The sequence below is a fragment of the Thalassophryne amazonica genome, chromosome 16 (genome assembly GCF_902500255.1).
Source record: "Thalassophryne amazonica chromosome 16, fThaAma1.1, whole genome shotgun sequence".
NCBI lineage: Eukaryota > Metazoa > Chordata > Actinopteri > Batrachoidiformes > Batrachoididae > Thalassophryne > Thalassophryne amazonica.
Window position 1 is genome coordinate 67793378 of NC_047118.1, and position 19421 is coordinate 67812798.

The following is a 19421-nucleotide window of genomic DNA, read 5'->3' on the forward strand; positions in this document are numbered from 1 at the left end:
GATTCCTACATTTATGCAATGGCCCACGGTCTCTGGACTTAGAGTTCACTAGGCATGTTTTTTTGTTTTTTTGTGGTCCAAACATAATCAGAGTTGCACCTGTCATTTTCTTTCTCACTCACTCACAAGCTCACTCACTTAATTGCACACCCACACACAGTGCTGCGGTATTGAGAAAGTGGACACAAAGTGAAAGGATTTCTGGGATGTTAATATGACGGGGCCAGTGAGTTTGTATTTTTCCACATATGATTACATTTTTCATTTAATGGCTGTTTCCAATGTCTGCAGTGCCCAGTAAATGGGGTTTATTATTCCAGCTTGGAACAACATTGCTTAATTTTCTACCTCACATCCCAGACACTGCCAAATGTGCATGAAATTCAACAACGTATTAATATGGTCAATTTCACGTGTTACCTGAATGAGTAGATTTTACTACCACTATCGCATGAAATACCTGTAGGTAGTGTACCCTCTGGGTGTAAGTCTTTGTCAAATTCATGAAAGTAAAAAAGAAATTGAGTCAAGCTGATCTAAGTTCATAACTTTTTTCTTTTTTAAAGAAACAAGAGATGAGGATTTCTACATTGTGAGAGGTCGCAATATTGTTATTTACAGATGAGGAGAAAATTATTACCTCTCCCTCCCCCCTCATAAAATGGTGCTTTTTTTAAAAAGACCAAGTAATTTTCAACAGAGCATTTTCAAACATCCTAGTTTTATTTTGAATACTTTTTCAAATTTTATTTTGAAAAATATTTACTTTGCACACAAACAAAATTATTTAATAAAAACGAAAGACTACAAGGGTCAAAATTATTAGCCCCCTTAAGAATAGACCTTTTTTTTTTTGTTGAGCCATAGCACAAACCACTTTTGTGCAGTGATGTGCTTTAACTTTGTAATGCACAAAGGGTGTAATATCAAATTGAAACTGATGGTTATCTTCCAGGTTACACACAGTATAAAAACCTCAGTAAGGGTCACTTGAGAAAACATTAAAAGAAATCAGTTTAGACTTGAGAAAAAAAATGGTTGATGGTCACAAGGCAGCAAGAGGAGGAGTTATCACAGCATTTCCAAGTGTCAAGAACTGAAGTGAGACATATTATCAAGAAATTCAAAGAGAGCCACACAGTACAGAACAAGTCTGGCAGAGGTAGGAAGCAAAAGATTTCAAAGACTCTGGAAAGAAAACTAGTGAGTGATGTCTAAAGACCCCAGAACAACTGCCAAAACAGTAGTGAATGACTTATGTGACTTTGTGTCTGCAACCAGGAATCTCCTCAAGGCGGAAGGAATCATGAAGAATCACAAAGAAGGATATCTGAAGATTTTAAAAGAAAACCTCAAGCACTCATCAGCAAAGTTGTGGCTGGGTCATCACTTTGTCTTCAAACGTGTCACTCCTGTTGAAGAGCTACCCCCGGAAGACCAGAGTGAATGTTATTGGTGGGGTTGTACAAAGCCCTTAACTTGAATCATATTGAAAATCTGTGGGGTGAACTGAAGACAAAGGTCCATGCCAGAAGACCATCTAATCTGGAGAAACTTGAGATATTTTCCAAAGAAAAATGGGCTGGGATTCTTCAGGGGACATGTCTGAGACTTGTTGAAAACCACAACACATAACTGCTGGCTGTTATCCAGCAAAAAGACACCCAAATAACTCTGAGCATTAGGTAAGGCTAATACTTTTGACCCTATTTTTTTTTTTTTTTTTTTGTTAATAATTTTCTTTCTGTCTGCAAATTAAATTAATGTAAGCATCCAAAATAAAAGTAGGATGTTTAGAAATGCTGTGTAGAAAATTTTGCGCTGTTGAAAAAGCACTTGGGAAAATTTTGAAGGAAATGTTAAATTTCATAGTGGGTTGAATAAATTTGCCTTCATCTGTATAACCCTTTTGGGATAAACTCATTAGCCATGATCTGAATTCATTCAGGTCAGTAGTCCTGCAGAGCAGGCAATCAGAAAACAGGAATACTTCGGCTGTGTATGTGCTTTGAGCATTAAGCTCTTTTCAGTGTGCCAGTGCTTGCACAGAGAAGAGACAACAGGCACTTTGTCCTCAACTCCTTTAAAAAAAATTTTTTTTGTGCAACAAGCCAAGCGACGCTGTTTTTAACAGTGTGTTCATGATGGCATAACATATATACACAGCTGTTTTAACCTCCACTCAGGCTCTGATTTTTCCTCGACTGCATCAAAATGAGCACAGTTATCACTTTAAAAGCGTCACCATTACACAATATGACATTTCTGTAAACTATGCAGTTAATCTGTGGTTCAGATGCATTCCGAACCATGGGGGCGTCCATATGGATCACGGATCAGCTATGATCTGTTACACCACAAATAGCAATGATAATAATGATGATAGTACAATCCCAATTCCAGTGAAGTTGGGACATGGTGTAAAATGTAAATAAAAACAGAATACAATGATTTGCAAATCCTCCAACCTATATTCAATTGAATACACCACAAAGACAAGATATTTAATGTTCAAACTGATAAACTTTGTTTTTGTGCAAATATTTGCTCGTTTTGAAATGGATGCCTGCAACACTTTTCAAAAAAGCTGGGACAGTGGTATGTTTACCACTGTGTTACATCACCTTTCCTTTTAAAAACACTCAATAATCGTTTGGGAACTGAGGACACTAATTGTTGAAGCTTTGTAGGTGGGATTCTTTCCTATTCTTGCTTGATGTGCAACTTCAGTTGTTCAGCAGTCCGGGGTCTCCATTGTCGTATTTTGCGCTTCATAATGCACCACACATTTTCAATGGGCAACAGGTCTGGACTACAGGCAGGCCAGTCTAGTACCTGCACTCTGCTACTACGAAGCCACACTATTGTAACACGTGCAGAATGTGGCTTGGCATTGTCTTGCTGAAATAAGCAGGGACGTCCCTGAAAAAGACGTTGCTTGGATGGCAGCATGTGTTGCTCCAAACCTGGATGTACCTTTCAGAATTGTTGGTGTCGTCACAGATGTGTAAGTTCCCCATGCCATGGGCACTAACACACCCCCATACCATCACAGATGCTGGCTTTTGAACTGGTAACAATTTGGATGGTCATTTCCTCTTTGGTCCGGAGGACATGACGTCCATGATTTCCAAAACCATTTGAAACGTGGACTCATCAGACCACAGTGCACTTTTCCACTTTGCGTCTGCCCATTTCAAATGAGCTCGGGCCCAGAGAAGGTGGCTGCGTTTCTGGGTGTTGTTGATGTATGGCTTTCACTTTGCATGGAAGAGTTTTAATTTGCACTTGTAGATGTAGTGACGAACTGTGTTAACTGACAATGGTTTTCTGAAGTGTTCCTGAGACCACGCGGTAAGATCCTTTACACAATGATGTTGATTTTAATGCAGTGCCACCTGATGGATTGAAGGTGTTCTTTGAGCATTCATCAACTTTCCCAGTCTTTTTTTGCCCCGTCCCAACTTTTTTGAAACGTGTTGCAGGCATTCATTTCAAAATGAGCAAATATTTGCACAAAAACAACAAAGTTTATCTGTTTGAACATTAAATATTTTGTCTGTGTGGTGTATTCAGTTGAATATAGGTTAAAGAGGATTTTCAAATCATTGTATTCTGTTTTTATTTACATTTTACACAATGTCCCAACTTCATTGGAATTGGGTTGTAGTAAATGTAGTAGTTAATTGATATTGTAGTGAAAGACAAGAAGGAGAGAACCTCTCTGTTCGATATGTTTGTCTCCACAGAAAGAAACACCTGTTTGAAAACAAAAAAACTCCCAATTATAAAGACCTAGCAATAGAAATGGAGAAGGCATGGGGCATGAAAACTACACCTCCACCGTGGGTCATTGGTGCTCTTGGGCTTGTCAAGAAGAGGATTAAAAAAAAGTATATCGACAAGATCCCCAAAATGAAAGAGCTTCAGAAGATTGTCCTCCTTGGAACTCCTCACAGTCTCAGGAGGATGTAATCAAGTAATTCACCAGACTTACGACTGCATTAAATTCAATGAATAAACTCGACACCTTAAAAGAAAAGAGCAGGATTTAAAAGAGAATGTTTTCTAAAGTTGGTGGTTCAGTTCAAGTCTCACTTCAATAATACCTGCGATTGATCAAGCATAAAAGGAGAACGTTCAGTACCTCAATACGTCTCTTATTTTCCAACTAAGTTATTGTTTTGCACATGTATATGTAATATATTAATTGTGTTCACAAGAAAACAACATTTTTGACAAATGATTAAGAGTGAATTTATTGCCAAAGCCTTTATCAGAAATGTAGTTAAAGTGGGAAAATGTGAATAGCTACGTTGCAGGGCCATTCATGGTCTGTGTTTCCTAAATTTTCTACTTGTGCTCATGAAATTTGAATTTAGGGGCTACAGTTCTCCCACTAGGGAAAAAAAAGTCAGTCTGGAGCCATGCAGATACCATAACACGCCGTTATACTCATACATTGTACATGTGTTATGAACCTTTTTATGTAAGGTGTGTCTGAGTCTTGTATTCTTCATACAGCACTTTATTTTAGATCTGATTTTTGTGGTCTAAGACATAAATGTTCTCTGTTTAGACTGTCAGTGCACCAGCTCTGTACCCATTCAACATGGTTATAAAGGCAGGTGGTGTCATAATTTCGAGGATGCAGGCATGAGGTGTCTGGAGGAAACAATGATTCTTGTGCTGTTCTCACTCACTCATTTTCAACTGCTTACTCCAATTAAGGGTCATGGGGGGCTGGAGTGTATCCCAACAATCATAGGGTGTGAGGCAGGGTACACCCTGGACAGGACACCAGTATGTCACAGGGCCACATAGAGCCAGACAAATGTATTTTTGTGGTATCCTGTTATTTATCAAATAATTAAGTCCAAAAAAAAATAAAAAAAAATAATGCTGAATCTGTCTAAAAACTTTCTGTTGGGCTTCAGAAGGCTTGATCATCGTGGCAGTTTTTCCTCTCTGCACTTTGTAACATGAGGAACGTGTGGTTGATAAATTCTTTTTCTACTCTTATTTCCAGTTTTCGAGTCATTTAAAGATTATGTTGCTACAGAACAGTTAGACGGAGACAACAAATATGATGCAGGAGAGCATGGCTTGCAGGTGAGGAGCTTGTATTCCCCCTCCCCCAAGTTTTATTGTGATATTGAAACATGCTTCACCTGAAATGAGTTGCAACCTGCTCTTGATGAGTAGCATCAGTGCTCATAAAATGCCATAGTAAAGTCAGTATGATTTCTTGAGCACTGTCTGTTTTACAGGAAGCAGAAAAGGGGGTGAAGTTTCTTACCTTCCCCCCAATCCTTCATCTGCAGCTGATGAGGTTCATGTATGACCCACAGACGGACCAGAACATTAAGATTAATGACCGGTAATGAACACAAATTGCACTCATCCATGTAGCTCATTTCACTTCATTCACGCCACTGATATCACTCACCACTGATTTCCACATTTGTTTCTCAAGCATCCCATCAGTTGTGACAGTTAAATTTAAACACTGCATCTATAGGTTTCATCACAAAGGTGTTTTTTTTTTAACACAAATAAAACTTTTAGCACAAAATTGTTTAATTTCTAAGTTGTATAATGCACACTGTAAAAGAGAAAAATGGCACCAATTACAGTATGATTTTGTGATGTTGCTTTGCTGTGTTTATTCTCACACTGTAAGGAATGTCACTGCACAATAGTAATTCTGAGTTGGCATTACTTAGAACAGTAGCTGTAGTTTTCATTGTGGTTTTGAAGCCATTGTTCTCAGCACTGCTGTAACTTATCGATTATCTTTTCAAGTGAAAATAACTCACTTGATTGTCCAAAAGTGAATCAGATGAAATGTACTTTCTCTGGTGTATCCAGGCACAGTTAACAGTCAGTCTAAATTTTATTCAGTTTATTTGTGTCAGTTTGCATCTTAAATCCAAATATCAGTCCAGACAACTAGCTTTAACTTTGTGGTTGCTGGGGGGCATATTTGCTGTGCAGATTTTCTGTAGTAATTCAGTGACTTGTGCATGTCGAGCCACATCCATCTGTCACAGTTATTTTGTGTGTCTGGGGTGGATGGACGCACAGGCCAGTTGTATTAACTCATTGAGTGCCATTGACACTTAAACACATCTTTTGAGATAGTAACGCTCAGCGCCAAAGATGCGTTATCGCACCAATTACATTTTTTTTATGGGGGGGTAATCAGCTGATCTAGGTTGTGTAAAAAAATTAGAGTTGTAATCACAAGGGAACCCATTCTGTGGGTGTTAGCAGTGTGAGTGTGGACCGGAGCGCAGCTCGCTCTCCACCGTTATGCGAACGTCTTACGGTTGTACCGCTCCTAATCTGAATGGTTTCCACCTGGCTGTCGCCCAGTGTCTGTCAAACTGTGATGCAGTCGCGCTGCTCCAGTCGTTCCGTCTTTTTCCTTGGAATGAAAAAACGCCGAGCGCACGACACACACCTCACACAAAGGCTACTTACAAGCAAATGACGCAGTCGACAGGCTCATGCAATCATACGTGATTCAAATCCATCAGGTTTTTGAAAAAAATAAAAAGGTCTGATACGCGGGAGCCAGAGGGAAAAGACACCGCCGAGAGAAGAGACAGACGGAGTCCCTCCCCTGACGTTTTTTTTTTTTTGTTTTGTTTTTTTGGTGCATTATACAATAGGATCACTTTTCATAATGTTTGAGATGTCACTGAAGCAAAAACAATTATAATCAAAGACATTTTCTCCTTGAAATGTTGCTTGTCACAAAAATCCAATTTTCTCAGTTTTTTGTCAGAAATCAGCATTTTTAGTGATACCCACCCATGTTCTGCAGACAATTAACTAAAGAATGGAAAGAGGTACAAATGTTTTTTTTTCTGATGATAAAGGAAAGTCTGAAGTTTCTTTTGGTATGTTTGTTGTTGACATGGACATAAAACTCAATTTTCTATGGGTCTTGAAAAAAACACTCAAATGCTGAAAAATCCTGGCACTGGGATGTTCTGAACTTTGAAAATGGCTGGCACTCAATGAGTTAATAGCTTCCCAACAAAATATTACAGACTTCATTCAGCTACTTCCTAAACTACAGAATCCTGCAACCTGGAGAAGGTCACATAGGTCAGTGTCCCATTTCTGCTTTTTGTGTTTGCACGATTGTAAATAAACAGGCATTATCTACCTTATTTGGTGCCTTCATCTGTCAGACCAAATATACTGTGCACTGAAAGAAAACAAGCCAGCTATTCTCCTGAAGTGGTGAAAGAAATAAATGATATTCCATCAGCTTTTGTTAGTTTACAAAGGTGGTCTCGCTTCCCGTCACTGTCCTCCTACATGCTGTACAATGCTACTTCAGTGCCTGGGGCAGAAAAACAATTTTATAGTCACTCTGGTACTTAGTATTAGCACAGGTTAAAGGAGCAATCTGTTTCCAGGAACAGGTGCACTTCTGCCTGGCATCTTCAAGTGGCACACCCAGACCTTCTGCACAAACACACTGACAATGAGTCACTGGTGGCAGTTCTTGTCAACAGTATCATTCTGTGTTGGAGCTGATGTTTTGATGCCAGGGCACTGAGACACCTTTAGGACATGCACTAATGCTGATACCGGCACCAGCTCTGTTATCCCTTTTCTCACTGTAACATGAAACATTATTATTCCTTTTAAGGTATACACTGCAAATTAAGATATATTTGTAGAGTCTAGTCCATTAATATTTCAACATTGACTGTGATGTTTTAGCTCAGTAAAAAACAAATGCACAAATAACCTGAAAAAGACGACTTACAGATTTTATTGAGGGAACTTAAATCAACGTTCGGTGAGTAATGTTGGAGCTTCACCAACTGCTGCTATAGAATATTTTTGAAATATTTTTGAAATGGAGTATTGCAATTTTTTAATCAGATTAATCGAGTAATCTGATAAAGTACTTTTGCATTTTTAAACAACATCAGTAGTCCAGGCTCTCCCTCAGTAATGGCACAATGTCGCTCCACCACCACGCAGACTGTCAAATTTCTTGTATCCCTTTCTCTTTTCCTGGGTAATTTGTTTTTTCATATCTTTACAAGTTTGGATCCTTCCCGATGTCAGGAGCTCAGCACTCCCCTGACACTGGTCCATAAGCACAGGCGGTCTGTGTAATCCTCAGTCAATCTGGCTGCACGTGAACGTGAGCACAGCCTGTGAAAAAACTGGTCTCCAGAGTGCAGCTTTTCCACAAAAGCCACATTGATAAATCTGCTCTGCACTCTGTCAATGGAACGCTGATTAAATCCAAATAAAGGTAGTTTTGAATAAACTTGATTGACTTAAAGTGCATGTAGAGTGGAGCACAGCCAGCGGACAAAACCGTGTGTTTTTTTTAAAAACAGACAATCACACTGTTTTGCTTTAAATGTGCAGTATAAGCTATTTCAGATGACCAGCGTGGACCCTTTCTCTAGAAGGCCTTTATTTTGCTCTGTGTCACGTTGGAAAGCTGTAGCTTTTGGTGCTACATTGATTAGCTCTAGTCTTAGCTGTACTCTTCTGTTTTTGTTTTTTTTTCCCCTCTGAGGATGTTACAGCACCACACACAGGCCTGGCATATGTACTGCAACATTAAACGGAGCTTCGAGGCACAGAATTTGCATTGAACATTTGTTGTAATCGAATTATTCGAGTTACTCGACTAATCGTTTCAGCCCTACACCAAAGCCTGTTGTGCTCTTTCATTATGTCCTTATTTGGTTGACAAGTAAGCAGATAAAAGTACTAGATTTGATTGATAGTATTGTAATCTGTTGCTGTTCTGTGCAACCACTATATTCTTCACAGGTTTGAGTTTCCAGATCAGTTACCACTAGATGAGTTCCTCCAGAAGCCGGATTCCAAGGACCCGGCCAACTACATCCTTCATGCAGTACTGGTTCACAGCGGCGACAACCATGGTGGTCATTATGTCGTCTATCTTAACCCTAAAGGAGACGGCAAAGTGAGTGTCAAGGAACCAATTGTGAGAACAACTTTTTTTCCCCACCTTTCACCAAAAACTTTATGCTTTGCAGTGGGTCAGTGGAATTTTGTTGTAGCTAGCTAATTTAACATGAACAGTTTGTGTTGTGTTCTTTGTTTAGAGCCTGACTGATGGGGATTTTTTGGGGGGGAGGGGGCTGATACAGATATTGTGAAATAAAATTAAAAAACAATTTCCAACACCGACATACGAGGTCTGTGATAAAAGTATCCAACCTTATTATTTTTTTAAAAAACCATATGGATTTGAATCACGTGATTACATCAGCCAAGCTTGAACCCTCGTGGGCATGTGAGAGTTTTTTCACGCTTGTCGGTGACGTCATTCGCCTGTGAGCACGCCTTGTGGAAGGAGTGGTCCAGCCCCCTCGTCGGAATTCCTTTGTCTGAGAAGTTGCTGAGAGACTGGCGCTGTGCTTGATCAGAATTTTTTTCAAAAACTGTGAGGCACAATCCGAGTGGATACCATTCGAGAAATTCAGCTGGTTTTCGGTGAAAATTTTAACGGCTGATGAGAGATTTTAGATTGTTTCTATCGCTGTAAGGACTTCCCATGGAGCGGGACGTCGTGCAGCGCTCCGAGGCGACGTCGTCATCCTGTTTCAAGCTGCAAACCTCCAAATTTAAGCCTCTGTTGACTCAGGACGTCGTGAGAGAACAGAGAACTTTCAGAAGAGGTTGGAATCAGCAGTTTATCCGGACATTCCACTGTTAAAGGAGATTTTTTTTTTTTTTTTTAATGAAAGATGTGCGGACGGATTGGCGCGTCGGCCCGCCACAGGAAAAAACACCTCCGTTGGAAGCCTTAAGGACAAGTTGGAACATGCCCTGCTGTTAAACCATTTCTGAGATACTCACTCAACTGAAATCCACCAAAAGCCGCCTGGATTTTACAAATGGTTATCAACACGGAGGTGTTTTTCCTGTGGCGGGCGAGCCGGCATGCCAATCCGTCCGCACGTCTTTCATTAAAAAAAATCTCCTTTAACAGTGGAATGTCCGGATAAACTGCTGATTCCGACCTCTTCTGAAAGTTCTCTGTTCTCTCACGACGTCCTGAGTCAACAGAGGCTTAAATTTGGAGGTTTTCAGCTTTGAAACCGGATGACGACGTCGCCTCGGAGCGCTGCGCGATGTCCCCGCTCCGTGGGAAGTCCTTACAGCAATAAGAAACAATCCAAATCTCTCATCAGCCGTTAAAATTTTCACCGAAACCAGCTGAATTTCTTGAATGGTCCTCCACTCGGATGTGCCTCACAGTTCTTGAAAAAAATTTGATCAAGCACAGCGCCAGTATCTCAGCACTTCTCAGACAATGAAAATCCGACGAGGGGGCTGGACCACTCCTCCCACAAGGTTGTGCTCACAGGCGAATGACGTCCACCGACAGGCGTGGAAAAACTCACACATGCGCACGAGGGTTCAAGCTTGGCTGACGTAATCACACGTGATTCAAATCCATATAGTTTTTTAAAAAATAAAACCTGTCGGTTTTCTTTCTAATAGACCTCGTATCTGCCAATGTACACATAAAGCATAGCAATGATTCCAAACACTTCATTATCAAACCCTTGTAAACAAAGAAATATAATTGAGACTTTCATGTTTTAAACATGAACTTTTATCACACGTGACTAATTATATCCAACAAACCAACATATGTCACACTGCCTTCACTCGGATTGCTGGCCATCGTGGTCATCACTGAGGCATTTACGTAAAATAGACTTCACTTCTGTACATACATCAAACACTTGTCTTTTGTTGCCTGTAAATGCCCACTCTGATTGTAAATGGATGGCAGCTGGTCACTTTGCCTCCATCTCTGTAGCTAATGTGACCAAGGGGTGATGGCGGTCCCAGCCATTGCTTGACAGCATTGTAAAACAATCCCATTCAAGTATTCTCGGTAGACAGTCTACAACATGGTACAATTTCCAACAGCCAAAGTGTTTTTCTGCATTATAATATAAAACTCATCATGTCGGGAAAGATAACATCGATATCGATGTGTTTGTGAGGCTAATATCATCAAATCGGTTCATCTGTCAGGCTCTAAATGTAATGATCTGTCAAAATGCTAAAGTTGAGAGTTTTGAATTAATCTGGCATGTTGGTAATGAATGTCAGAATAAAATTCATGATTCACACAATTCATTCAGTTTGCAGTGTTAGCTGACCCTCTGTCCCACACATCTTGTCTTTCTTACTTCCTCATACTTCGGTCTGTCCTGTCTCTCTGCTTCGGTCTGCAGTGGTGTAAGTTTGATGATGACGTGGTGTCAAGGTGCACAAAGGAAGAGGCCATTGAGCACAACTATGGGGGTCACGATGATGATCTCTCAGTGCGCCACTGCACCAATGCCTACATGTTGGTCTACATCCGTGAGTCCAGGCTCAGTAAGTGTAGTTTTTTTTTTTTGTTTATTTGTTTTGTGTGCCACCGTGCTGAAACTGCGGCTTCACTACCAGGTGAAGTCCTCCAGCCGATGACTGACAGTGGACATCCCCCAGCAGTTAGTGGAGCAGGCTGCAGGAAGAGAAGAGGGTTTAGAAGCTCAGAAGCGAAAGGAAAGGCAGAGGGGCCACCTCTACATGCAGGTTCAGTGTAAGAGATGGATATAAACTTAACCTGTAATTTTTATTTAGGCTCTAGGTGTTTTACAAGTGTCTAACCCTCTCGGTTTGGTGTGGAGCTCACTTTTTTTATTCATTCTTTTTTTGTTTATACACTGACATGAGTCTTCTGGAAATTTCTGCAAATCTGTATTTTTTTTTTTTTTTTTTTTTTTGTCCATGGAAAATTTTTTCATTCTTTAGATATATTTTTTTTTTCTGTAATGGTCTGGGGTCAGATTTCAGTTGTGTACTTGCTGGAACAATCTACTGTTTGTAAAGCAATTGGAAAAGTCTTCAATGAGATGTCATAGTGAATATGAAAGCTCTGTGTTTTCACATCTTCATTCCAACTATTCAAGATTAAAAAATAAATATGCTCATTCCATTTATAAAGCGTCACTGAATTGGACGCACGCAGCCATGAGAGTATTGTTAAAAACTTTACAGTGAAGTTTGTGGCATCCTGAAAACTGCTTAAACTACAAGGAAATTCATGGCTGGAAACATTGTTCTGTAAGGGGAGACTATTTAAAGTGACAGTTCTATCAATAATAAAATCAAATGGGCCTGGTTAGAGGAGGAGGACCAAAACAGGGATTTATTTATTTTTTTTAAATCACGTACATAGCTGTGACTCTAACGCACCGCTCTGACTGGCTGATTACCGGTAGGATATTTTCCATATTTTGGGACCGGTTACCATGACAGTTCTGTCCGCAACGCATAGTTTCATTACAAACCAGGAAGCTAAACGATTAGGGAAAAAAAAAAGTTGGACATGAACATACTCCATAAATATCTAAACAGCATCAGAAAAAACACAGATTGAAAACTTACCAGCTAATGAATGGACCATCTCTTAGCGAGTTTTTCATGGAGGTGAAGAAAGCGAATGAGCCCAACACTGTCAGCAGCATATTCGGACTTTACTGTAAGTTTGCGTGAATATATTATATATATATATATATATATATATATATATATAAAAACCTCGCTTGCTCGGTCTGTACGGGGATTCAGCCTGATATTTCCCCATACAGACCTCATACTCAGTGTAAGTCTTTCATCTTATTACGGCCACAGAGAACGTAATAAAATCATTGGCATTTATTTACTTGTCTGTCTGTTTGTTAGCAGAATTACGTCAAAATTACTGACCGGATTTTGATGAAATTTTCACCACAGATAGATATTAGGCCACAGAAGAACCCGTTAAATTTTGGAGGTGATCCGGATTCCTGATCAAGTTTCACTTTATATAGGTTTGGAAGGATTACCTTTAGCAGGATTACATCGAAACTACTGCACAGATTTTGATGAAATTTTCAACATTGATACAAATTAGGCCATGAAAGAATCCATTATATTTTGGAGGTGATCTGTATCCAGATTCTGGATCAAGATTCACTTTATACAGGCTTTGAAGGATTACATCAAAACTGTTTCATGGATTCTCACCAGATTTTCACCACAGATAGATATTAGGCCATGGAAAACTCACTGTATTTTCGAGGTGATCTGGATCCGGATTCTGGCTCAAGATTTCACCTTATATAGTCTTTGAACAATTACTCCAAAACTACTTCACAGATTTTCACCACATTTGCACCGTAGATAAATATTAGGGCATGGAAGACTCCACTGAATTTTGGCAGTGATCCAGATCTGGATTCTGGATCAAGGCAAGGTGATGGTCTTGTGGCTAAGCTGTGGGATTGAGACCAGAAGATCCTCGGTTCCAATCCCTGCCTGGCTGGAAAATCACTAAGGGCCCTTGGACAAGGTCTTTAATCCCCTATTGCTCCCGGTGTGTAGTGAGCGCCTTGTATGGCAGCACCCTGACATCGGGGTGAATGTGAGGCATAATTGTAAAGCGCTTTGAGTGTCTGATGTAGATGGAAAAGTGCTATATAAATGCAGTCCATTTAAGATTTCACTTTATATAGGCTTTGAAAACTGCTTCACAGCTTCTCACTAAATATGCACCGCAGATAGATATTAGGGCATGGAAGACTCCACTGTATGTTGGAGCAACGGAACGGAGGACGATTCTCATTTCTTTCTTGCAACGAGACAGGAGTCCCAGTTAGTCACTTTAATCTGCACAAAACTGACTCATGATTGACATATTTTAATGGCTTTGAGAGGGGTTAAGAAGCGGAGTTGCCGCTTCTGAAGAGGAGCGAAACAATGAACCAACGAAGCACCAGATCGAAGCACTGCTTCATTGGTTCAAGGTTCAAAGCAATACCGCGCTGCAGAAATGTTTGATTACAGACCCACTGCAGGGTCTGTAAATCAATGTAGAGAAATGATCATTTTCCCGACAAACACCCTCAAAAACAACGGCTGCTCTGAAGTACCAATAAGGGAATCGCTAAGCAAAAAGGCTATTGATGTTGGTGGATTGTATCATTTCTTAAAAATACCCGAAAAGAACTGGTTCCCGATCCCTAATGACAATATATTTAATAAAAAAAAATTTTTAAGGATGAAATTAATTCTGCTGCAGTCACAATTCAGAGTTTGCCACACCTAGCAACTGTGCTGAATTTGTCCTTACATGTTTCCTACCATTTGTTACAGCTGTGCTGTTTTCTGTCTTGCTCTGCACAGATGGTCACGGAGGACCAGTTCTGTGGTCATCAAGGCAATGACATGTATGATGAGGAGAAGGTGAAGTACACTGTCTTCAAAGTCCTGAAGAGCTCCACATTGCAAGAGTTTGTCCAGAACCTCTCGCAGACCATGGTGAGATGATACTACTACTACTACTACTACTGCTACTACTACTGCTACTGCTTCTTTCAGTTGCTTCTGTTTATAAATAAATGGTAAATGGAGTGCATTTATATCGTGCTTTTCCGTCTGCATCAGACGCTCAAAGCGCTTTACACATCAATGCCTCACATTCACCCCGATGTCAGGCTGCTGCCATGCAAGGCGCCCACTACACACCGGGAGCAACTGGGGGATTAAGGACCTTGCCCAAGGGCCCTGAGTGATTTTTCTGGTCAGGCAGGGATTTGAACTGATGATCCTCTGGTTTCAAACCCAACACTTAACCACTAGACCATCACCTCCCAAAAGGAGGTCTTAGGAGTCACTACAGCAGATCGTCCTTCTCTATCTTACCCTGTCCTCTGTGTCTTCCTCTTTCACAAAAAACAACCTTCTTGGCCTCTCAGCACATCCATAACCATCCAAACCTTTTCTTTGGCCTCCATCTTGTCCTCCTGCCTGGTGGCTCCATCCTCAGCATCCTTCCCCCATATACCCTGGGTCCCTCCTTTGCACACATACAAACATTGTCAGTCTGATTTTGTCTCTAAACTGTCTTAACCATCTTGTCTCTCTGTTATGCTCATTCCTGTTCCTGTAGATCCTTGTTACTCCCAAAGAATATTGCAACATCTTCAGCTCTGCCACCTCCAGCTCTGCTCCCTGTGTTTTTTATTAACAATGACCTCAAAGCCGTATAGCATGGCAGATCTCAGTACTTACTGTCTGTAAACTCTACCTTTCACTCTTAGTTATCCTTTTGTCACAAATCGCTCCTGCCATTTTTCTCCAGTCATTCCACTTTGCCTGCGCTCTCGTCTTTACATCTTTATCGCACCCTCCATTACTTTGTAAAAGTCAGAGTTGGCTTTGTCAATTCTTCACATGTACTAGACATACAAGGAATCAAAATTTCGTTTCTCACCTTCCCTCGGTGATGACAGGACAAGACATTTCGACAATAAGGACAGAAAAGTGCACAGGTATTTACAGTGTAGTGTCTGAGGTAATAGTAAAAGTAGAAAGTGCAGTAGTGCAAACCATTCAGTATTTGTAGCAGCAGCAGATTTTTAAGACACTGTGCAAGTGGTGTGGTGGTGATAAAGTGAATCACTGCAGGACATTGTCATGGGCTATATATATATATATATATATATATATATATATATATATGGGGGGAGAGAGTTCAATAGTCTCACAGCCTGGTGAATGAAGTCTGGTGGTACGGGACCGGAGGCTCCTGTACCTCTTCCCAGAGGGCAGAGTGCTAAACAGGTTGTGTGCGGGATGGCTTGCATCGCCCACAATTGTGGTTGCTTTGCAGGTGAGGTGGGTGGTGTATTTGTCTTGCAGAGAGGGGAGTGAGGCACCAGTGATCCTTCCAGCTGCATTCACTATGCGCTGCAGGGCTTTCCTGTTATAGTCAGTGCAGCTTCCGCCCCACATAGTGATGCAGCTGGAAATGCTCTCAGTGGTGCTCATGATGGTTGGTGGAGCACTTGCCCGCTTGAGTTTGCGCAGGAAGTAGAGATGCCACTGGGTTATGTGATTTCTGCTTCTGAACATCACTGCAGAGTTTCTCCACATCAGTTTTTTTAATCACACGTGTGTGTGTGTGTGATTTTTATTCTGTTCATTCATATATTCTCATTTTAAGGAATTTTGACCAGGGCTTAATTTGAGGGGGAGCAAGCCGGAGCACGCTCCAGAACCTCGGACGCGCACTCCGGAACCTCGGACGTTGGCTCCGCAAGCTATTCATACTGGATCCGTGATCTGCCACCTCTCTTGACTAACAAAATATAAAAAAAAAAATCACAGCGATTGCTCTCACTGCCAATCACACCGCCGCCCTCCTGTCTGCTGTGCGGAATTGCGCCAAATCTGGCAACAGGTCCAGAGGCTACTCTCACTGTTTTGATCCGGATGTTGACCGCAGCCGCAGAGCTCCGTGACTACCGAGGGAGGACTTGGATTCTTTGCGGGTCCCGCATCTGTACCCCCGGAGGCAGTGAGGGAAGGGAGAGCCGCGCATTGTGTTCTGCGTGTGTCTGTTTATAATCTTCTCGCACAGAAGAAAAAAGTGTTTACACGAGAGAGAAAAGTGAGAAAATGTTAATGCCTGTTTGAGAAAAGTGTGTAGTGAGGGGTTTTACAGCCTTAAAACATCTATAATAAGTGTAAAAAATAGCGCTACTTCGCGGATTTCTGCCGCGTTCACACCGGGCGCAATCAGACGCTACAAATTCGTGGGGTCGCGTGGCGACGGACGCGCCTCCTTTGCCCGGTGTGTCGCTCTGCTTGGGTGGACTTTCGTTGCGAAAATTCGCCCCAGTGCGTCATCAAATAGGAGGAGCTTCCATTCCGCTCGGCGTCAAGTCATCATGACGGACCTTTCACACGGAGCGAGTTGTTGTGAAAAGCTCCCAATACAGGGAGTATCATTATTTGCTCCAGGAGCTGCGTCTGGATGATGGCCGCTTTCAGCAGTCCTTCCACCTCTGCGGGACCCAGTTTGAGGACCAACTGTCCCGTTCACGCGCGCACATGTAAGCAATAAAAAAAAAAAAAAAGAAACTCCGCTGCTTGTTGCAGCTCGCTCTTCCCCCAAAAAACTCTCATAATTGTGTTTAGAAACCAGTCACCATTTGTTTTATTATACATCTGTGTAGTTAATTAATAAAATATTGTCCACACAGACAATTTGCTCGCATGCGCACGTAAAAAAAAAAGAACGAATCTCTGCGGCTTGCTGTGAGGCTGCTTCTCGCTCTTTCCCAAAAAAAACTGTCATAATTGTCTTTAGAAACCAGTCACCATTTGCTTTATTATGCATCTGTGTAGTTAATAAGTAAAATAATCTCCATGGACCCTCGCGCGCGCACGTAAAAAAGAAAAAGAAACTCCGCTCCCGCTGCTGTGGGGCTCCTGCTCGCTCCAAAAACTGTCATGATTGTGAAATAAAGGACAAAAGAGACATAAGTCCTGCTCACAGGCTGCTACCAGATACAGGACATGTTCACATCTTCAGTCAAATTCCAGACATCTCCACGTCACTACATATTCAGTCCCTGATTGGTCATCACGGCGCGACGAGACGAAAAAGTTCAGATTTTTAAACTTGGGGAGGAGGGCATCGCGACGTAGTATCGCACCACAAACGCTCAAAATCGCTTCACCCGCGTCCCGCTGCGCGGTTTGGCGCCAAAATGCGTCCTTACATAGGGATTACATGGCAACCTGTGGCTGTAGTCGCTTGTGTCGTGCCCGGTGTGAACGCGGAGAACGTAACTCCCGCGATAAACGAGGGACCACTGATTGTACTCTATCCAGATTTGGTGTGACTAGGCCTACAATACATGCCCAGTTTATTTTCGGTGTGGCGCACAGCGTTGTTCATAAGCGCCCCGCCCTTTTTTTTTTTTCCTTTTTTTTTTCTGCACCGGAGCCACCCATCCTCTGCGCTCCGGGACCTCCCACTTTACAAATTAAGCACTGATTTTGACCAATTAATTTCATCTCATAATTTCAGTATAACTGTCACCCACACGTGCACACGGTGTGAACAGGACGTACCGTCAGAACAGTCCAGAGAGAAATAAAGGCAGTGCCACAGTTTAGTTTGTTTTTTCACTCTGTGCTCAGTGTGCCCCTTCCCTGCCCACCCTCGCTCTTCGCAGCCAGCCGACACACACACACACACACACACACGGCTGCAGCGATTGGACCCAGTCTTAATTTTAGACAGCTTTAAGCAAAGCTGCTTGCTATTTTTTCGGCGTCTTTTTCGAAAATTGACTGCTCAAATGACAGCAGGATGGCTCGCTGCCTAAAACCTTGATTCTCGCTCCTGTGAATTTTTAATCCCGTACTGTCCCAATCACGTGCTAAATAGCAAAGTTGACTCCCATCCCGTGGGATTCCCACGGGAGTCCCGTGACTCGTGGGATTCCCAACAAATGTCAGCCTCTGCTACAAACGCACACTCCATACAGTGGTCTCGCGTGCAGATTGATATCATGTTTTCGGATTGTCCGCTGCATGGAGAGTGGCTGGAAAAACCGAAGGCGCTTTCTCGCGAGGTTCGAGACAAGACGTGATGTAAATAAGAAAACAAAAAGGAGGCGGTCAGGTATTTTGGTTCCGAGCCATGAAAATAAAGAATTTAAACGTTTTAAACCAAAAAAATGCCACTTGTCCGGTCGGACAACGATTTAGAGCATATTGCTCGTCCAATCACATTTTACACTTGTCCCGGACAATCGGACAAGAGTTAATGCCTGACATACATGTAAATTTTATTGTGAAGGCAGCCTGTTAAAAACAGGCTTGTACTCCACTTGGTGCATGCTCAGAGCAGTTCTGGATGCAAAAACCAACAAACTTACAAATTAAAGAAATTCTTCCTACTGCATATAGGTACTTACATACCGCCATAGAAGGCATACTATTTGTTTTTGCTTTCATTTTCTGAGGGTTGGTGACAAATGTATTTCTGGCTCTGGGTCCTTTGTAACACACAGCGTATTTAGAAAACACAACGTAGTAATAAATTCATGCTCTGAAACACAACCGAATCTCGCTGATTTTATTTCTCCTGTGTTGGCACGCAGCAGCCATTTAGAATATTGTTCTGCTGTCTGGTGCTGCTCCGGTTACACACGGCTTCATATGTAAACAAAGTTGTTGTCCGCTTTGATACTCTAATGTTCTAAAGGGCCTTTCACACCAGACGCATCAGAGGCGTCACGAATCGGTCTAAAAACCATTATTTTCAATGAGACGCGTTGCTTTTTAGAGGCGTCTGTGACGTAGCTTCGCGTTGTCCAGTAGGAACGACGCGTTGAGCCAAAACATGGAAGACTAGTGGCAGAAACCACTGATCTCTACAAAACAGATCGGTGCAGAAACCACTGATCGATACAAAACAAACGTGTCACAGGACTGCTCATTTATAGAGCAGTTTTATGAAGAAAAATCCTTGCAAATGTTTTTTT

At 41.6% G+C, this 19421-nt stretch overlaps 1 protein-coding gene across 1 annotated transcript in view; it reads left to right on the forward strand.

Moving 5' to 3' along the window:
* The window catches only part of usp7 (ubiquitin specific peptidase 7 (herpes virus-associated)), a 119696-nt gene that overhangs the window by 62965 nt on the left and 37310 nt on the right, over nt 1-19421 (forward strand). The window contains 7 exon segments of the mRNA XM_034189483.1: nt 5030-5112; nt 5271-5380; nt 8827-8983; nt 11280-11424; nt 11497-11525; nt 11527-11628; nt 14257-14394. Coding sequence (XP_034045374.1) covers nt 5030-5112; nt 5271-5380; nt 8827-8983; nt 11280-11424; nt 11497-11525; nt 11527-11628; nt 14257-14394 — 764 coding nt within the window.